At 41.9% G+C, this 19,608-nt stretch overlaps 2 protein-coding genes across 2 annotated transcripts in view; one reads left to right on the top strand and one right to left on the bottom strand.

Annotated features, from left to right (window-relative positions):
* The window catches only part of LOC126183345 (uncharacterized), a 35,602-nt gene extending 16,395 nt beyond the window's left edge, over positions 1 to 19,207 (bottom strand). Inside the window, exon 1 of the mRNA XM_049925226.1 lies at positions 18,922 to 19,207. Within this exon, the coding sequence (XP_049781183.1) occupies positions 18,922 to 19,075 (154 nt within the window). The 5' untranslated portion in view covers positions 19,076 to 19,207. The remainder of the gene's footprint in view (positions 1 to 18,921) is intronic.
* An 84-nt stretch (positions 19,208 to 19,291) lies between these two features.
* The window catches only part of LOC126183344 (2-hydroxyacyl-CoA lyase 2-like), a 91,129-nt gene continuing 90,812 nt past the window's right edge, over positions 19,292 to 19,608 (top strand). Inside the window, exon 1 of the mRNA XM_049925225.1 lies at positions 19,292 to 19,521. Coding sequence (XP_049781182.1) covers positions 19,372 to 19,521 — 150 coding nt within the window. The 5' untranslated portion in view covers positions 19,292 to 19,371. The remainder of the gene's footprint in view (positions 19,522 to 19,608) is intronic.

The following is a 19,608-nucleotide window of genomic DNA, read 5'->3' as shown; positions in this document are numbered from 1 at the left end:
ACTTCAGTGCTTTCTACCAATGCTTGAAGTTCCAGTACTTTACCAACGCAGCTTCAACAGTTTACAATTACAATACCGATTGCTGCTTGGTCCCCACATATCCTGAATTTGCCCCATGCCCTTTGAGGCGACATATTTAATAACCAATTCCTGGAAGTAGCTCAGAAGATGAAATGGACAGTTCAAAGGATAATACAACAGAACATATGTAAGAAGCATTGACATTGCCACATACATGGTGAAATCATAATTACTCCATGATGTCCCAAAGAAATCAGGCATAAAACCTAGCAAGAAGAATAGCAAAGGTGAAACAGACATAAAAAGTAACAAAGTACTGTGAGGTGGAGTAGTGTGCTGGCCAGAAACGGCTGCAGGCCTCCAGATGCAATCTCCTGTAACTTGCAGAGGAGACGAGGTGACTTGGACAACATGTACTGCTTGATTCCTACTGTGTGTCAATTGATTCTTACATTGTGATTATCAGTGAAGCCATGTTACACGTGCAGGCCTTCAAATCTGTCAAATGTACTTGACTTGCTCTATTTGGAAATTATCGAGCGGAAAGACATTTTGTAATTGTTATTGATCTCCTGATATAAGTAATAATAAAAAATACCAACATGGATTCTATAACAGGCTGGAGGCAAACAAAAGGTATAAACTGGCACTACCATAAAGCATGCAAGCTCAAACTTTTGTTGAAACCACTGCCCTGCATATTTGATCAAGATGATGATAATAACGAAGGATAAGCAGAGGGATTTGCAGATGGGCAAAGAATGTAAGCAGCAAAGAGAACAGGCTGGCCCTGCGAGTAACCTCAGCCTGCAACCTGCGGCTGGAGAATCGTTGGATTGGTGGGGGTGTTAACTTGGCCTGGTGAGTTGCTCTCAACTGCAGAGTCCCGCGAGCCAACCAGGTTAACCTGTGGCCCATACAGGCTGGGCTGTGAGATAGAGGCTGGGCAAGCTGAAACTGGCATCAGGAATGACTAATGCTTAAGACACAGAAAAGTGAAAAAAAAAACCTGGAATAACAAACAATTACGAATGCAAGGACAAAAATAAAAGCATAAAAATGTTGAAAAGGCCACGAGTCAGGCCAGTCTGCTTTTCAGTCATGGCTAGACAGCCAATTCATCCAACGCCCATATAGTACTAGGGACAGAAAGTTGGCTGAAACCAGACGTAAACAGTAACGAAATCCTAAACTCAGATTGGAATGTATACCGCAGAGACAGGCTGAACAGTGAAGGGGGAGGCGTGTTTATAGCGGTAAGAAGTGCAATAGTATCGAAGGAAATTGACGGAGATCCGAAATGTGAAATGATTTGGGTGAAGGTCGCGGTTAAAGCAGGCTCAGACATGGTAATTGGATGTCTCTATAGGCCCCCTGGCTCAGCAGCTGTTGTGGCTGAGCACCTGAAGGATAATTTGGAAAATATTTCGAGTAGATTTCCCCACCATGTTATAGTTCTGGGTGGAGATTTTAATTTGCCGGATATAGACTGGGAGACTCAGACGTTCATAACGGGTGGCAGGGACAAAGAATCCAGTGAAATTTTTTTAAGTGCTTTATCTGAAAACTACCTTGAGCAGTTAAACAGAGAACCGACTCGTGGCGATAACATATTAGACCTTCTGGTGACAAACAGACCCGAACTATTTGAAAAAGTTAACGCAGAACAGGGAATCAGCGATCATAAAGCGGTTACGGCATCGATGATTTCAGCCGTAAATAGGAATATTAAAAAGGGTAGGAAGATTTTTCTGTTTAGAAAAAGTGACAAAAAGCAGATTTCAGAGTACCTGTTGGCTCAACACAAAAGTTTTGTCTCAAGTACTGATAGTGTTGAGGATCAGTGGACAAAGTTCAAAACCATCGTACAATATGCGTTAGATGAGTATGTGCCAAGCAAGATCGTAAGAGATGGAAAAGAGCCACCGTGGTTCAACAACCGAGTTAGAAAACTGCTGCGGAAGCAAAGGGAACTTCACAGCAAACATAAACATAGCCAAAGCCTTGCAGACAAACAAAAATTACGCGAAGCGAAATGTAGGGTGAAGAGAGCTATGCGAGAGGCATTCAATTAATTCGAAAGTAAAGTTCTATGTACTGACTTGGCAGAAAATCCTAAGAAATTTTGGTCTTATGTCAAAGCGGTAGGTGGATCAAAACAAAATGTCCAGACACTCTGTGACCAAAATGGTACTGAAACAGAGGATGACAGACTAAAGGCCGAAATACTAAATGTCTTTTTCCAAAGTTGTTTCATAGAGGAAGATTACACTGTAGTTCCTTCTCTAGATTGTCGCACAGATGACAAAATGGTAGATATCGAAATAGACGACAGCGGGATAGAGAAACAATTAAAATCGCTCAAAAGAGGAAAGGCCTCTGGACCTGATGGGATACCAGTTCAATTTTACACAGAGTACGCGAAGGAACTTGCCCCCCTTCTTGCAGCGGTGTACCGTAGGTCTCTAGAAGAGCGTAGCGTTCCAAAGGATTGGAAAAGGGCACAGGTCATCCCCGTTTTCAAGAAGGGACGTCGAACAGATGTGCAGAACTATAGACCTATATCTCTAACGTCGATCAGTTGTAGAATTTTGGAACACGTATTGTGTTCGAGTATAATGACTTTTCTGGAGACTAGAAATCTACTCTGTAGGAATCAGCATGGGTTTCGAAAAAGACAGTCATGTGAAACCCAGCTCGCGCTATTCGTCCACGAGACTCAGAGGGCCATAGACACGGGTTCACAGGTAGATGCCGTGTTTCTTGACTTCCGCAAGGCGTTCGATACAGTTCTCCACAGTCGTTTATTGAACAAAGTAAGAGCATATGGACTATCAGACCAATTGTGTGATTGGATTGAGGAGTTCCTAGATAACAGGACGCAGCATGTTATTCTCAATGGAGAGAAGTCTTCCGAAGTAAGAGTAATTTCAGGTGTGCCGCAGGGGAGTGTCATAGGACCGTTGCTATTCACAATATACATAAATGACCTGGTGGATGACATCGGAAGTTCACTGAGGCTTTTTGCAGATGATGCTGTGGTGTATCGAGAGGTTGTAACAATGGAAAATTGTACTGAAATGCAGGAGGATCTGCAGCGAATTGACGCATGGTGCAGGGAATGGCAACTGAATCTCAATGTAGACAAGTGTAATGTGCTGCGAATACACAGAAAGACAGATCCTTTATCATTTAGCTACAAAATAGCAGGTCAGCAACTGGAAGCAGTTAATACCATAAATTATCTGGGAGTACGCATTAGGAGTGATTTAAAATGGAATGATCATATAATGTTGATTGTCGGTAAAGCAGATGCCAGACTGAGATTCATTGGAAGAATCCTAAGGAAATGCAATCCGAAAACAAAGGAAGTAGGTTACAGTACGCTTGTTCGCCCACTGCTTGAATACTGCTCAGCAGTGTGGGATCCGTACCAGATAGGGTTGATACAAGACATAGAGAAGATCCAACGGAGAGCAGCGCGCTTCGTTACAGGATCATTTAGTAATCGCGAAAGCGTTACGGAGATGATAGATAAACTCCAGTGGAAGACTCTGCAGGAGAGACGCTCAGTAGCTCGGTACGGGCTTTTGTCAAAGTTTCGAGAACATACCTTCACCGAAGAGTCAAGCAGTATATTGCTCCCTCCTACGTATATCTCGCGAAGAGACCATGAGAATAAAATCAGAGAGATTAGAGCCCACACAGAGGCATACCGACAATCCTTCTTTCCATGAACAATACGAGACTGGAATAGAAGGGAGAACCGATAGAGGTACTGAAGGTACCCTCCGCCACGCACCGTCAGGTGGCTTGCGGAGTATGGATGTAGATGTAGATGTTAATGGTTTAATTTGAAAGACTGAAAATAAAGTGAAGGTAATGCAGCTGTAGAAAAGTAAGAGAATAAAACAACCAAAGAGAGAGAAAATTTAAGATAAACAAATGGGAGGTGGTCTCTGAAACAACACTTGTATAGTGTGGTAAGCGTGGGTTACCACCATGAGGTCCCATAGAACTTTAAGACAAAGAAGACAGCAATGAGGTGTTGGTGACTGGAAGATGTCATCTTTATAGTGAACTCCAGGTGAATTGAGTAACAGGTTCTTCACTGACCCTCTCAAAATCCAGGAGTTGGACAACAACTTCTTGTCTCAAGAGACCAATACCGAACCTGATTCACCATTCATTTGAGCAACTTACACAAAACATCTGTGAAGCTGACAGGACTATGGCTGTCCATCTCAAAGATTTTTTATCTAGTTTTAAGATTGGAATAATGCTACTTTCCTTCCACTGGATTGGGAACTCATCCTCACACCACATATGATTAGACTGCAAGAATGTGGTATCAGTAAACCACAGATAGGTGTTGTATTTTTGAATGTGGGTTCTGTCAGGTCTCTGGCTGTAGCATGGCCAGATGCCACAGCCCTGATGAGTTCCCATTCACTGGAAGGAGCATTATATGGTTCTAGATGTTGCTGCCATATGGCCATCTTTTGTGTAGAGGGGTGTGGAGGGACAGTTGTCCAAAGGAGAGGGTTGTGTGAAATGCACTGCTGAGTTGTGCAATAAGAGAAGGTTAGTATGAACATTGCCTTCTCAAAAGATACCTGGAGTGCTGGTTATTAGCTGACAACTTAATCTACACCTATAAAGAAGAGGCATGGGTACCTACAATGACACATCTTTCCCAACATTCTTTCTTCTGGTGTTTTATGAGATAGGGTGCTTTTTAAAAACAATAAGGTTTTCCATTCACCTACAATGTTTCATTGCCTTGGCAATTTCCTACGTCTATCATGGGACTAGTTTAAAATAAGGTGGTCCTGATGACAAAACTAATCATTAATGCTGCTACTTTTAGTATTGCAGCAATTGTATCTCTTATTATGTAAATCATGCCCATTAGTTCTCTTAAGGGACCATCATTGTGGGTGCTCTGTCAGCTAACTGCATGTGAGGGAAATGACAATTGGCAAACAGCCACTCTCACAGAGATTGTCATGTACCCTCCACAGGATTGAGGAGGGGAAGTTGGAACATCAGACTGAGTAATCACTAGCTGTATACATTCCATCTGTCAGACTAAATTGAGTTGCAGTGCCACTGCTCAGTAAGCAGAGGCCAAGATCTGTGATAACTTATTCCATTAGACTGCCTTGGTCAGATGTTCTAACACTGCCCCACAATGGGTTGTGAGCATTGAAATCACGCAGGAGGAAAGGTGGAGAAAGCTAATGGATCAGATAAGATATCTCTTGGTATGTCAGCTCCCTGACAGAAGGCAGGTGTCCATTATGGACAATAAAATCCACATTCGTCCATATACAAACTGCCACAGCCTCTAATGCTGTACTGAATGATACCTGATCACTAAAATATCTGGAGGTACCAATGTACAGACAGTGCATATGTTTCAGGGAACAAAGTTTCTGTAGGGAAATACCGGGTGATCAAAAAGTCAGTATAAATTTGAAAACTGAATAAATCATAGAATAATGTAGATAGAGAGGTACAAATTGACACACATTCTTGGAATGACATGGGGTTTTACTAAAACCAAAAAAATACAAACGTTCGAAAAATGTCCGACAGATGGCGCTTCATCTGATCAGAATAGCAATAATGAGCATGACAAAGTAAGACAAAGCAAAGATGATGTTCTTTACAGGAAGTGCTCAATATGTCCACCATCATTCCTCAACAATAGCTGTAGTCGAGAAATAATGTTGTGAACAGCACTGTAAAGCATGTCCGGAGTTACAATGAGGCATTAGCATAGGATGTTGTTTTTCAGCATCCCTAGAGATGTCGGTCGATCACGATAAACTTGCGACTTCAGGTAACCCCAAAACCAATAATCGCACGGACTGAGGTCTGGGGACCTGGGAGGCCAAGCATGACGGAAGTGGCGGCTGAGCACATGATCACCACCAAACGACGCGCACAAGAGATCTTTCACACGTCTAGCAATATGGGGTGGAGCGCCATCCTGCATAAACATCGTACATTCCAGCAGGTGTTTATCAGCCATGCTGGAGATGATGTGATTCTGTAACATATCAGCGTACCTCTCACCCGTCACGGTAATAAAGTGTTTATTTTGCATTTTGTTTACGACCTTCCACTAAGGAAGGGATTCTATTTGTGTTTATCTGCTCTGCATAGTAACTAACAGTTCTTGATAAAACTTTACGTAGTTTTCGTGTTAGATTTCTTAGTGTTTTCTTGATCGTTTAGAACAGAAAGCGCCCTAAAACCGTCATTTGTTTGTTTCGCGGCCGTTAGCCACTAGTCACTTGAATCAGCAGTTGTCTTGTGACAGCGAGAGCGAGAGCACCAGCAGCAGCACAGTACTGTTTGTATAAAGCGTTTATTTTGCATTTTGTTTACGACCTTCCACTAAGGAAGGGATTCTATTTGTGTTTATCTGCTCTGCATAGTAACTAACAGTTCTTGATAAAACTTTACGTAGTTTTCGTGTTAGATTTCTTAGTGTTTTCTTGATCGTTTAGAACAGAAAGCGCCCTAAAACCGTCATTTGTTTGTTTCGCGGCCGTTAGCCACTAGTCACTTGAATCAGCAGTTGTCTTGTGACAGCGAGAGCGAGAGCACCAGCAGCAGCACAGTACTGTTTGTATAAAGCGTTTATTTTGCATTTTGTTTACGACCTTCCACTAAGGAAGGGATTCTATTTGTGTTTATCTGCTCTGCATAGTAACTAACAGTTCTTGATAAAACTTTACGTAGTTTTCGTGTTAGATTTCTTAGTGTTTTCTTGATCGTTTAGAACAGAAAGCGCCCTAAAACCGTCTTTGTTTGTTTCGCGGCCGTTAGCCACTAGTCACTTGAATCAGCAGTTGTCTTGTGACAGCCAGAGCGAGAGCACCAGCAGCAGCGAGTACTGTTTGTATAAAGCGTTTTTGTGCTTATTTGCTGCGCTTAGCTTTTAAATAGTTTTTCTGGGAAAACCTAGCGTAGTTTTCGCGTCTCGTATTTCAGTGAGTGTTTCTTGATTATCAGAGTAGCTCATCAGAAGATTATCTTGGGAATTTGTCACCGTATAGGGTAGGGTAAACATAGTCATGTGTAGGGACTGTGGTTGTTGTGAGCGGACGCAAGGAGAATTGGCCACTCTTCGGGGGCAGGTGGAGGCTTTGTCTGTTAGGCTCATCGAGCTCGAGGCGCAGGCGTCGGCTCGTAGTGGCGTTGGGGCAACTGTGGTGAGACCTATGCCTACTCCGGTGGCCTTGGAATTACATGGAACCCCTGATGTCGCTGCGTCTTCCGGCAGTGAGCATCTTACCGGTCAGCCATCACTCCAGGGTGAATGGCGGACAGTGGTGGGCTCTCGCGTGCCTGGCCGAAAGGCGAAGGTGGGATCTGGCCGCGTGGCAGCTGCCTTACCCCTTTCCAACAGGTACGGGGTGCTTCCTAGTGGTGATGACATCGTTTCCGAGCCACCACAGGATGCCTCGCCTGTTGGGCCAGTGGCCGATTCTCCGGCAAGGTCCCGACAGTCACAGAGGGCGGGCCTATTAGTTATAGGGAGCTCCAACGTTAGGCGGGTTATGGAGCCCCTCAGGAAAATAGCGGGTAGGTCGGGGAAGAATGCCAGTGTGCACTCGGTGTGCTTGCCGGGGGGTCTCGTCCGTAATGTGGAGGAGGCCCTTCCGGCAGCTATTGAACGCACTGGGTGTGACCGGCTGCAGATAGTAGCACATGTCGGAACGAATGACGCCTGCCGCTTGGGTTCTGAGGCCATCCTTGGTTCCTTCCGGCGGCTGGCTGATTTGGTGAAGACAACCAGCATCGCACGCGGAGTGCAAGCTGAGCTTAATATCTGCAGCATAGTGCCCAGAGTCGATCGCGGTCCTCTGGTTTGGAGCCGTGTGGAGGGTCTAAACCAGAGGCTCAGACGACTCTGCGACTATAATGGTTGCAAATTCATCGACCTCCGTTATTGGGTGGAGAACTGTAGGGCCCCCCTAGACAGGTCAGGCGTGCACTACACACCGGAAGCAGCTACTAGGGTAGCAGAGTACGTGTGGCGTGCACACGGGGGTTTTTTAGGTTAGAGGGACCCCCCCTTGGGCGAAACGATAAAATACCTGACGGCTTACCAGAGAGGACATTATCATCGTTGATAAAGAACGTCCGTCCTCAGAGACCAAAAACAGGAAAAGTTAACGTGATATTGGTAAACTGCAGGAGTATCCAGGGCAAGGTTCCTGAATTAGTATCTCTTATTGAAGGAAATAGTGCGCATATAGTATTAGGAACGGAAAGTTGGTTAAAACCGGAAGTGAACAGTAACGAAATCCTAGACACAGAATGGAATATATACCACAAGGATAGGATAAACGCCAATGGTGGAGGAGTATTTATAGCAGTAAAGAATTCAATAATATCCAGTGAAGTTATTAGCGAATGCGAATGTGAAATAATCTGGGTTAAGCTAAGTATCAAAGGTGGGTCAGATATGATAGTCGGATGCTTCTATAGACCACCTGCATCAGCAACCGTAGTAGTTGAGCGCCTCAGAGAGAACCTGCAGAACGTCGTGAAGAAGTTTCGTGATCATACTATTGTAATAGGGGGAGACTTCAATCTACCAGGTATAGAATGGGATAGTCACACAATCAGAACTGGAGCCAGGGACAGAGACTCTTGTGACATTATCCTGACTGCCTTGTCCGAGAATTACTTCGAGCAGATAGTTAGAGAACCAACTCGTGAAGCTAACGTTTTAGACCTCATAGCAACAAATAGACCGGAACTTTTCGACTCCGTGAATGTAGAAGAGGGTATCAGTGATCATAAGTCAGTGGTTGCATCAATGACTACAAGTGTAATAAGAAATGCCAAGAAAGGAAGGAAAATATATTTGCTTAACAAGAGTGATAGGGCACAAATCGCAGAATATCTGAGTGACCACCATCAAACGTTCATTTCTGAGGAAGAGGATGTGGAACAAAAATGGAAAAAATTCAGAAACATCGTCCAGTACGCCTTAGATAAGTTCGTACCGACTAAGGTCCAAAGCGAGGGGAAAGATCCACCGTGGTATAACAATCATGTACGAAAGGTACTACGGAAACAAAGAAAGCTTCATCATAGGTTTAAGAGTAGTCGAATCATAGCTGATAAGGAAAAGCTGAACGAAGCGAAAAAGAGCGTAAAGAGAGCAATGAGAGAAGCATTCAACGAATTCGAACATAAAACATTGGCAAACAATCTAAACAAGAACCCTAAAAAGTTTTGGTCATATGTAAAATCGGTAAGCGGATCTAAATCCCCTATTCAGTCACTCGTTGACCACGATGGCACCGAAACAGAGGACGACCGAAGAAAGGCAGAAATACTGAATTCAGTGTTCCGAAACTGTTTCACTGCGGAAAATCGTAACACGGTCCCTGACTTCAGCCGGCGCACGGACGCCAAAATGGAAAATATTGAAATAAACGATATCGGAATTGAAAAACAACTGCTATCACTTAGTAGCGGAAAAGCATCCGGACCAGACGAGATACCCTTAAGATTCTACAGTGATTATGCTAAAGAAATTGCCCCCTTTCTATCAGCAATTTATCGTAGATCGCTGGAAGAACGTAAAGTACCTAGCGACTGGAAGAAAGCGCAGGTCGTTCCCATTTTCAAGAAGGGTCATAAATCAGATGCGAATAATTATAGGCCTATTTCGCTTACGTCAATCTGTTGTAGAATAATGGAACATGTTTTGTGTTCTCGTATTATGACGTTCTTAGATAATACAAATCTCCTTCATCATAACCAACATGGATTCCGCAAACAGAGATCATGTGAAACTCAGCTCGCCCTATTTGCCCAAGAAATTCACAGTGCCGTAGACACTGGCGAGCAGATTGATGCCGTATTCCTGGACTTCAGGAAGGCATTTGATACGGTTCCGCACTTACGTTTAATGAAAAAAATACGAGCTTACGGAATATCGGACCAGGTTTGTGATTGGATTCAGGATTTCCTAGAAGAAAGAACTCAACATGTCATTCTTAACGGTTCAAAATCTGCAGATGTAGAGGTAATTTCGGGAGTACCGCAAGGAAGCGTGATAGGACCTTTATTGTTTACAATATACATAAATGACTTAGTTGACAACATCGGTAGCTCCGTGAGGCTATTTGCAGATGACACGGTTGTCTACAAGAAAGTAGCAACATCAGAAGACTCGTACGTACTCCAGGAAGACCTGCAGAGGATTAATGCATGGTGCGACAGCTGGCAGCTTTCCCTAAACGTAGATAAATGTAATATAATGCGCATACATAGGGGCAGAAATCCATTCCAGTACGATTATGCCATAGGTGGTAAATCATTGGAAGCGGTAACGACCGTAAAATACTTAGGAGTTACTATCCGGAGCGATCTGAAGTGGAATGATCACATAAAACAAATAGTGGGAAAAGCAGGCGCCAGGTTGAGATTCATAGGAAGAATTCTAAGAAAATGTGACTCATCGACGAAAGAAGTAGCTTACAAAACGCTTGTTCATCCGATTCTTGAGTATTGCTCATCAGTATGGGACCCTTACCAGGTTGGATTAATAGAAGAGATAGACATGATCCAGCGAAAAGCAGCGCGATTCGTCATGGGGACATTTAGTCAGCGCGAGAGCGTTACGGAGATGCTGAACAAGCTCCAGTGGCGGACACTTCAAGAAAGGCGTTACGCAATACGGAGAGGTTTATTATCGAAATTACGAGAGAGCACATTCCGGGAAGAGATGGGCAACATATTACTACCGCCCACATATATCTCGCGTAATGATCACAACGAAAAGATCCGAGAAATTAGAGCAAATACGGAGACTTACAAGCAGTCGTTCTTCCCACGCACAATTCGTGAATGGAACAGGGAAGGGGGGATCAGATAGTGGTACAATAAGTACCCTCCGCCACACACCGTAAGGTGGCTCGCGGAGTATAGATGTAGATGTAGGTAGCAGTTACAAAACCAGAATCATGCATTTCCTCGAAGAAAAAAGGCCCGATAATGGTAGATGTGGTAAATCCAACCCATACTGTGACTTTCTTGTCATGCAATGGAGTTTCCACGACAGTTACAGGATTTTCGGTAGCCCAAATTCTGCAGTTGTGGGCGTTGACAGACCCTCGGAGTGTGAAATGAGCTTCGTCGGTCCACAACACGTTACTCAACCAATCGTCATCTTCCGCCATCTTTTGAAACACCCACACCGCAAATGCCCTCCGCTTCACTAAATCGCCAGGTAACAGTTCTTGATGCCAATGGATTTTGTACGGATAGCCTCGGGAGGTATGCCTAAGTGCCAACCAAACAGTAGTGTATGGAATGCCGGTGCGACGTGTGACTGCACGAGCGCTGACTTCCCTGTGCGTAGACGAACCCGCTACAGTCTCCATTTCTTCCTGAACTGTCTCAGCAGCATTACGCCTTGTGCTCAGTCGGCCACTACGGGGTCTATCGTCTAAACAACCCGTGGCTTCGAACTTCGAAATCATTCTCGCCACAGCTGCATTTGTCAACGGACCTTTACCCGTTCGAATCCCCTTCCTAAGGCGATAGGTTCGTAACGCTGAACTGGCACATTCCCCATTCTGATAATACAGCTTCACTAAAAGCTCCTTTTTAGGTAATGTCAACATGCTGCGACTGCTGGCACATCTGATTCTGTCTCTCATTACAGCTCCTTTTATACACGATTGTCATGCACAGTCACTGATGTTTTGCTGTCCAGCCCCATCTGTCGGACATTTTGTGAACTTCGTTTTTTTTTTTTCTCTCTTCGTTGTAATAAAACCCCATGTCATTCCAAGCATGTGTGCCAATTTTTACCTCTCTATCTACATTATTCTGTGGTTTATTAAGTTTTCAAATTTATACTGACTTTTTGAGCACCCGGTACATTTGTTGTTGTTATAGTCTTCCGTCTGAAGACTGGTTTGATTCAGATCTCCATGCTGCTCTACCCAGTGCAAGCCTCATCATCTCCAAATAACAACTGCTACCTACTTCCATTTGAACATGTTTAATGAATTCAATCCTTGGTCTTCCTCTACAATTTTTACCCGCCACACTTCTCTCCATTATCAAACTGATGATTCCACGTGTCGGAATGTGTCTTATCCAAGGATTCATTCTATTAGTCAAGTTGTGGCATAAATTTATATTTTCCAGAATTTGGTTCAGTACCTTCTCCTTAGTTACTCAATCTATCTATCTTATCTTCAGAATTATTCTGTATCACCACATTTGAAAGCTTCATCATCTTCTTTTCTGAACTGTTTAATGTCCACAAACGCCGCCAGTAAAGATTTCCTCACATTTAAGTTTATATTAGAAGTTAACGAATTCTCATTTTTCAAAAATTCTTGCTATTAATAGTCTGAAATTTATACACTCTCAGCTTTGGCCATCATCAGTTATTTTGTTGCCCAAATTGCAAAACTCGTCTCATTTCCTAATCTACTTCCTTCAGCATCACCTGATTAAATTTAACTACATTCCATTACTGTGGTTTTACTTTCGTTAATGGTCATCTTATAACTTATTTTCAAGGTGCTATCTATTCCATTCAACTGCTCTTGCAACTCCTTTGCTGTCTCCAACAGAACGGCAATGTAACTGGAAAGCCACAAAACTTCTACTTCTTGTCCCCGAACATTAACACTCCCTCCAAGTTTCTTCTTGGTTTCCTTTACTTTTTGCTCAATGTACAGATTGAATAACACCAGGAATAGGCTATGAGCCTGTCTCACTTCCTTCTCAATCACTGCTTCCCTTTTGTGTTCTTCAACTCTTATAACAGCAGTCTGGCTTCTGTATAAGTTCTAAATAACCTTTCCCTCCCAGTAATTTATCCCTGCTACCTTCAGAATTTCAACTAGTGTATTCCAGTCACAATTGTTAAAAGCTTTCTCTAAATCTAAAAATGCTATAAAAATTGGTTTACCTTTCTTTAACTCATCTTCAAAGATAAATCGTAGGGTCACTATCGCCTCACTTCTTTCAATGTTTCTGCAGAACCCAAACTGATCATCTCCAAGGTTGGCTTTTAGCAGGTTTTCCTTGAGCTTCTGTAACTAACTTGTCAGTTTTTGCAAGCGTGTCTTAAAGTGATAGTTTGGACTTGTCAGCAACTGTCTTCTTTGTAATTGGAATTATTACTTTTTTCTTGACATCTGAGGGTATTTTTCCTGTCTCATGTCTTGAACACCAGGTGGAATAGTTTTGTCAGGGACCTTGCTTCAAATTTTAGTCCTCTATCAAATTCTTCTTGCAGTACCCTATCACCCAACTCATCTTCGTCTGCTTCCTCTTCCCTTTCTATATAATACTGTCTTCAAGTCTGTTTCCTTTGTATCACACTCCTATATATTCCTTCCAGCTTTTCCTTCTTTGCTTTGTTCTGACTTTCCACCTGATTTTGAGTTCTCGAGATATATATATGTATATATGGGGCAATACCTATTGCTGGATTACACGGTATTAGCTGTCTGCATCTCACTATGTGGTGAAAATAACTATTACAGTTCCAATGGTTGATGGCTGTTGATACACACAGGGTTGGTAAGAAGAAGGTGAGAACATGAGTCACATTTAGATCTCTGCTTGCACCACCTGTTTTGTGAGAATAATGTTACATGCATAGTTTCAATGTCAGCAGTGGGTTGGTGGGCTTTCGTGCAACAACTTCATTCTCCTTATTGTGTTTTATATGTTGGGGATCTTGTGTGTATATAGAAAGGAGGGCAAGTGAACTGTTGTATAGCCCATAGCTCATGCCGCCCTCAAACCACTGGTTGACAGGCTACGAGGCAGGCTACGGAGCAGGTCTGCAGGGTGTGCCGGTTGAGTAGGACGGTGTTCTGGCATGGCGTAGGAAACTGAGGCCCATCATATGGGAGCAGAGAGGGAGGGGGATATTGTTCCCTCACTAACAGATGTATTCAGTCAGCCATCAGGGACTGATATAGGCAGAACTGTGGACATCCTCACCCTTACTAAGGACAGAGATTGGTCACCGCATTTGCTGTCATTTGAACTTGGGATAAGCATTAATATTATTTCCTCAATTCAAAATATGAAAAACAGTTAAAGGTTTTTGTACTCCTGTATCATTCTTTTCTTCTTTAAAATGGAGCAATTCAAAGGGGAAATGTAACACACTGTAGTTGATACATACTGACAGTTGGTTACTCAAAAGTGTTCTTGTGTAGCAGCCATCCACAGCCTCCACAAATTAGGTAATTTGTGTACAGTGAAAAAGTATTCCCAGCACAGATACATTGGAAACACCAAATGGGGGGTGAAACAAATGATTTTACATCGCATCAGTGAACCATTATTTTGCCTTTCAGGTAATACATCGTCTGCAGCTTGTGGTAGCATTCTCGCTTCCCGAGCACGGGGTCCCGGGTTTGATTCCCAGCACGGTCAGCGATTGTCACCTGCCCCGAGATCACTGGGTGTTTTTGTGTCCTCTTCATCATCAGCATTCATCCCCATTACAGTCGGAGGAAGGTAACGGCAAATCACTTCCATAAGGACCTAACCTAGTACAGCGGTGCGGGTCTCCCGCATCATTCCTCTATGCTCTGTCCAGCAGCATGGGACTTCACTTCCAGGTAATAGATCTACATCTACATGGACACTCCACAAATCACACTTAAGTACCTGGCAGAGGGTTAATCGAACCACCTTACTTTTGAAAAGTGTGTGGAAAAAATGAACACCTATATCTTTCCGTGCAAGCTCAGATTTTCCCTTTTTTTTATTATGCTGATTGGTTCTCCCTGTGTAGGTCGGCGTCAACAAAATATTTTCACATTCGGAGGAGAATGTTGGTGATTAAAATTTTGAGAGAAGATTCCACCACAACAACAAAGTCTTTGTTTTTTAATGATGTCCATCCCAAATCCTGTATCATGTCAGTGACGCTCTGTCCCCCATTTCGTGACAATACAAAACATGCTGTTGTTCTTTGAACTTTTTCGATAGATTCAGTTAATCTTATCTTGTAGCAATCCCAGACTGTGCAGCAGTACTCTAAAAGAGGACAGATAAGCGTAGTGTAGGGGGGTCTCTTTAGTAGTTCTGTTACATTTTCTAAGTGTTCTGCCAATAAAATCCAGTCTTTGGTTTGCCTTCCCCACAACATTTTCTGTGTTCTTTCCAATTTTAGTTGTCAGAAGGAATAACATTGGCCAAAGAAGAACTGCCACAAGAACTTTGCAGACAGCACCAATTTCATATACTGTGTGAAACACACAGGAACTGCGACATGTGTAGGCTGAAGATAAACAGAATGCGCTTTGCCATCAAAAGACCACATGATACATACGGATGTGCTATCTTTGTTCATCCAGATGTCCAAATTCTATCCACAGCACTCACAGAAGAAAATAACATCAAAATCCTTACAGTACAAACACCTAATTGTATCATTTCATCTCTCTACAAACCACACGGTGAAGAATTAAGAGTTAACAAACCAACGAACGACCAAAATAAACTATTACAGATTGGTAATTTCAGCAGCCATAGGGACATTTGGGGCTACGATAATTAAGATGAAAATGGGGCAGCAGTACTAGAGTGGGCAGAAATGAATCACCTTATCCTAATCCACGATGCAAAACTACCTATATCACCTCATATTCACCACCAACAGCATTAGCCAATAGCGTATAAAATCTGTCTGTCCTCCAATACCAAATTCACAACATTCACAAATAATCTGCCAATTTTCAGAGGCAATTTAACTTTAGAAAGGCTGACTGGTCGAGATTTGCAAATTTACTGGATGCCCAAATGTCTTCTATAGAACCAACACAAGAATGGTACAACAACTTCACCATGGCCACAAAGAGAGGTCCCAAAATATCTATCACTTGTGGTTGTCGAACATCTTACATCCCTGGACTCACATCAGATTGGGCAGGCTTATGCACAGAATATAGCAACTTGTTTAGGGAAAATCCTTTCAATGAAACAAGTAAAGAAACATTTTTTGAGCATCTGTTTTTTTGGCCGACTTTGCTCCAAATTATCCATATACAAATCACTCAGATTTTTTATTACTTCACTTAAGGGAGTGCAAAAAGTTGTACAGCATGGTCAAGTTATGTTTCTTTCAAGACAATATTGCCTGAGATATAACGTCCCACACTTGCTGAAAACTCTTGGGTGCACGGTTGATAGCCTATGGGGTAGACAAATGACTCTCTCTCTGCAAATATTAAATTGGCAAAAATAGAACTTTACCAACATTCATTGAGAACATGTGTGATGGTCGTGTGGGAACATTTTCCCAAATTAAACCACTTGGTGTTGAATGGTCCTATTGAGGGAGGGTCTGCTGCTCCAGTTTGTTTGTGTTGTTCTATGTCACGTTCTCTGACTGATGTTTCGTCAGTTTTAGTGAATGAGAAAGTTGCAGATGGACAACCCTAGATGACGATCTGCCTCAAAGATTAGTCCTGGTTGTACACTGGTGAATCAGCATAAATTTGTCAGAACAAATATATCAAGCATTGTGAAAGTACACCCCCCCCCCCCCCCCCCCCGATGAACCATGGACCTTGCTGAGGTAGGGTGGCTTGAAAGCCTCAACTATACAGACAGTTGTATCGTATGTGCAACTGCAGAGGGGTATTAGTGGAGAGGTCAGACTAAACTGTGGTTGCTGAAGAGGGACAGCAGCCTTTGCAATAGCTCCAGAGGCAACAGTCTGGGTGACTGACTAATCTGGCCTTGTAACATTGGTCAACATGGTCTTACTATGTTGATACTGTGAATGGTTGTTAAATATTTTGGAGGTAAAACAGTCACCTATTCAGATCTCTGGGTGATTGCTACTCAGGAGATAGTTGTCATCAGGAAAAACAAAAATAGTATTCAAAGGGTTGGACTGTGGAATGTTGGATCCCTTAATTGTGTAGGTAATTTAGAGAATTTGAAAAGAGAAATGAATAGGTTGAAGAGAGAATAGAGGAAATTAGTGAAGTGCAGTGGCAGGAAGAACATGATCTCTGGGCAGGTGAGAACATACGAAAATAAGAATGCAGGTACTGCACTACTACAAACAGCATATTGAACACATTATAGCAGCCAAGGTAGACATGATGCCAGCACACACCACAGTAATAAACATTTATACAAGTATGCCTGTTACCTCTGCAGATTATGAAGATACTGGAAGAATATATGTGGATATAAAAGAAATTATTCATATAGTTAAGGGAGATGAAAATTTAATTGTGATGACTGACTGGAAATTGACTGTAGGAAAAAGAAGAAAAAAGGAAAAGTCATAGGAGAGCAGAAACTACGCCTGCAATATTCAGAATATTTATACATTTCTTCCACACAGAACTAATAATTTACCCAAATGAGCGTGTCACACCTGACAATTAAAAAAAAAGTGTAGATGTATATAACTAAGGAAAATTGTATTGGAGGTAAGTGTGGGATGTAAAAATTGTGGAGGCAGATTTCTTTTTCATTTACATCAGTTTCTGTCAGGTACATTTGATGACAACTGATCTGTAGTGTAGTCCATTGGCTAAGTTGGAAGATGAGTTTGGTTGAGAGTTGGCAAACCCAACAAATGTGAATATGGGATGTTAGATTTGGTGCCATGCTGATCTCTAATGTAGCCCAAGGTCAACATTCTGTTGAAAGGTGACTAGCTGTGAGTTGGCAAACTGGCGTTGACCCATTCAGTTAATGTTTATTATGGGTAATATTATTATTTTCATATTGAAGTTTACAGTTTTTGTTTCATTTTTCAGATTTTTTTATTTTATTCTAGTTGGCTCTGAATATGTTTTCATGTATTCTGTGGCTTAGAGGTACTGATCAAGAAGCCAGCTGAACAATGCACACAACAACAAAACCAAAGTCACTCACTCAATCCATTTATGACTACCTAACTGTTAATTTCTTGACAATGTCATCACATAATGATATGTTTGTACAACTCTACAGAGTTCTGATCAGAAGTTACAATACTGTTCATTAGATAAGTTGTAAGTTTCACACACACAGCGACAAGATCCACTTAGATGTGGAACAACTAACGTCACCTTACAAATGTTAAGTAATATTTCTGTCATGCTTTTGCTACAGATTTATATACAAATGGGATAAACATTATAACAGAGGAAATGCTTCTATTATGCAGGATTTTTGGAAATATAAAGTGTAGCCAGGCAGTGAATAACACTAATAATGCAGTCTAAAACAAACCTCAAAATGTGAGAACAGGGTGAAACAACAAATGCAACTGTTCATCTATGCAGGAGTTTCACCTAGTTTGAATAGCATCATAATAAATTCCCCTCACCCCATTCTCTTCAATTACAAAATGTAACCAGATATCCATCCATAGGTTGCCTTGAATAAGTATTCATTGATCAGCTTGTTGACAGCTTAGTAGTAGTAGTAGGCCACTATTTTGTATCTCAACTGTTTACTCATATGTGTAATTCCACTTGTGTCATTCATATATGGCTTGCTACAGTTGTTGCTAACACATTTGCCTCAAATAATATTTACTCATTCAATACCGTAACCTTTCAAGACCAACATGGGGTGGTGGAATAGAATTACACAGAAATCTAATAAATAAATAAATAAATAAATAGTGTCTCGGCGCCGAGTTGTTAAATCACGATGGAAATGTTCCTAGCCTAGCATGTTTCAATAACCACGACCTGAAATATTAAAGTAAATTTACTTAGTACTCGCGTTTGGAGATTAAAAACATGTCCCCACCAGTGAATTTGTAAGTGACGTGCGAATTTAATAAACAGCTCTATAAAATAAAGGTGCAGCTTAAACAGCTTTGACTTCACATGTGGAGTTACTCACTGTGGTCATGTTTACTTATACTCGTGGGAAGCTCTCCAATAAAGGATCGGTTTTCAATGAAGCATCGAACTGTCGTTCCCAAATCCATGAACGCCACAAACGCAATCCATCCCCGAAAAGCATACAATAGCTTTCGTTCCATATCACTTGCCATTGCTACCTACTCATTTCAATCAGTTAGTTTTTCTTTACAAAAAATCACTCAATTTTACGGCTGCCGTCGTTCGGTGCGTGCATCCCACACCGATATCCGCGACGCTCTACAAACTGAAACTACTGTGTCATGTATCTCACATATCCTCATCTTTGGAGAGCTTGAATCCCAATAGCACGTATTAAGCTGTTTTCAAATGTTGGCAATCTCTTTAATTATCACTTAAAATAATAAAGATGACCTGCATTTTTTCAGTACTGTTTAAGCAGATTTTACGTACTTGAGAAAGGGAAAACATGACCTCGTTTGGCAGCGGGTTAGAAGAAGAACTGATTGAAGAACACTCAGTTTCGTTAATTATACTGTTTATTCTTTGTGCTTTTGTGGGAATATTTGTCGGTTTTTTTGCAAGCTGGTTTAATATCATATATATTTGGTTGCACAAGGTAACTATGAAAACATAGCGTTCTTAGAAGTAAGTGTTTCATATATTTGCGCTCCGAATAATATAAGAGTAGGAACCATACCGCCTC

The sequence above is a fragment of the Schistocerca cancellata genome, chromosome 4 (genome assembly GCF_023864275.1).
Source record: "Schistocerca cancellata isolate TAMUIC-IGC-003103 chromosome 4, iqSchCanc2.1, whole genome shotgun sequence".
Lineage (NCBI taxonomy): Eukaryota > Metazoa > Arthropoda > Insecta > Orthoptera > Acrididae > Schistocerca > Schistocerca cancellata.
The sequence above is the reverse complement of the archived record's forward strand: the minus strand, read 5'-3'. Positions and strand labels throughout refer to the sequence as shown.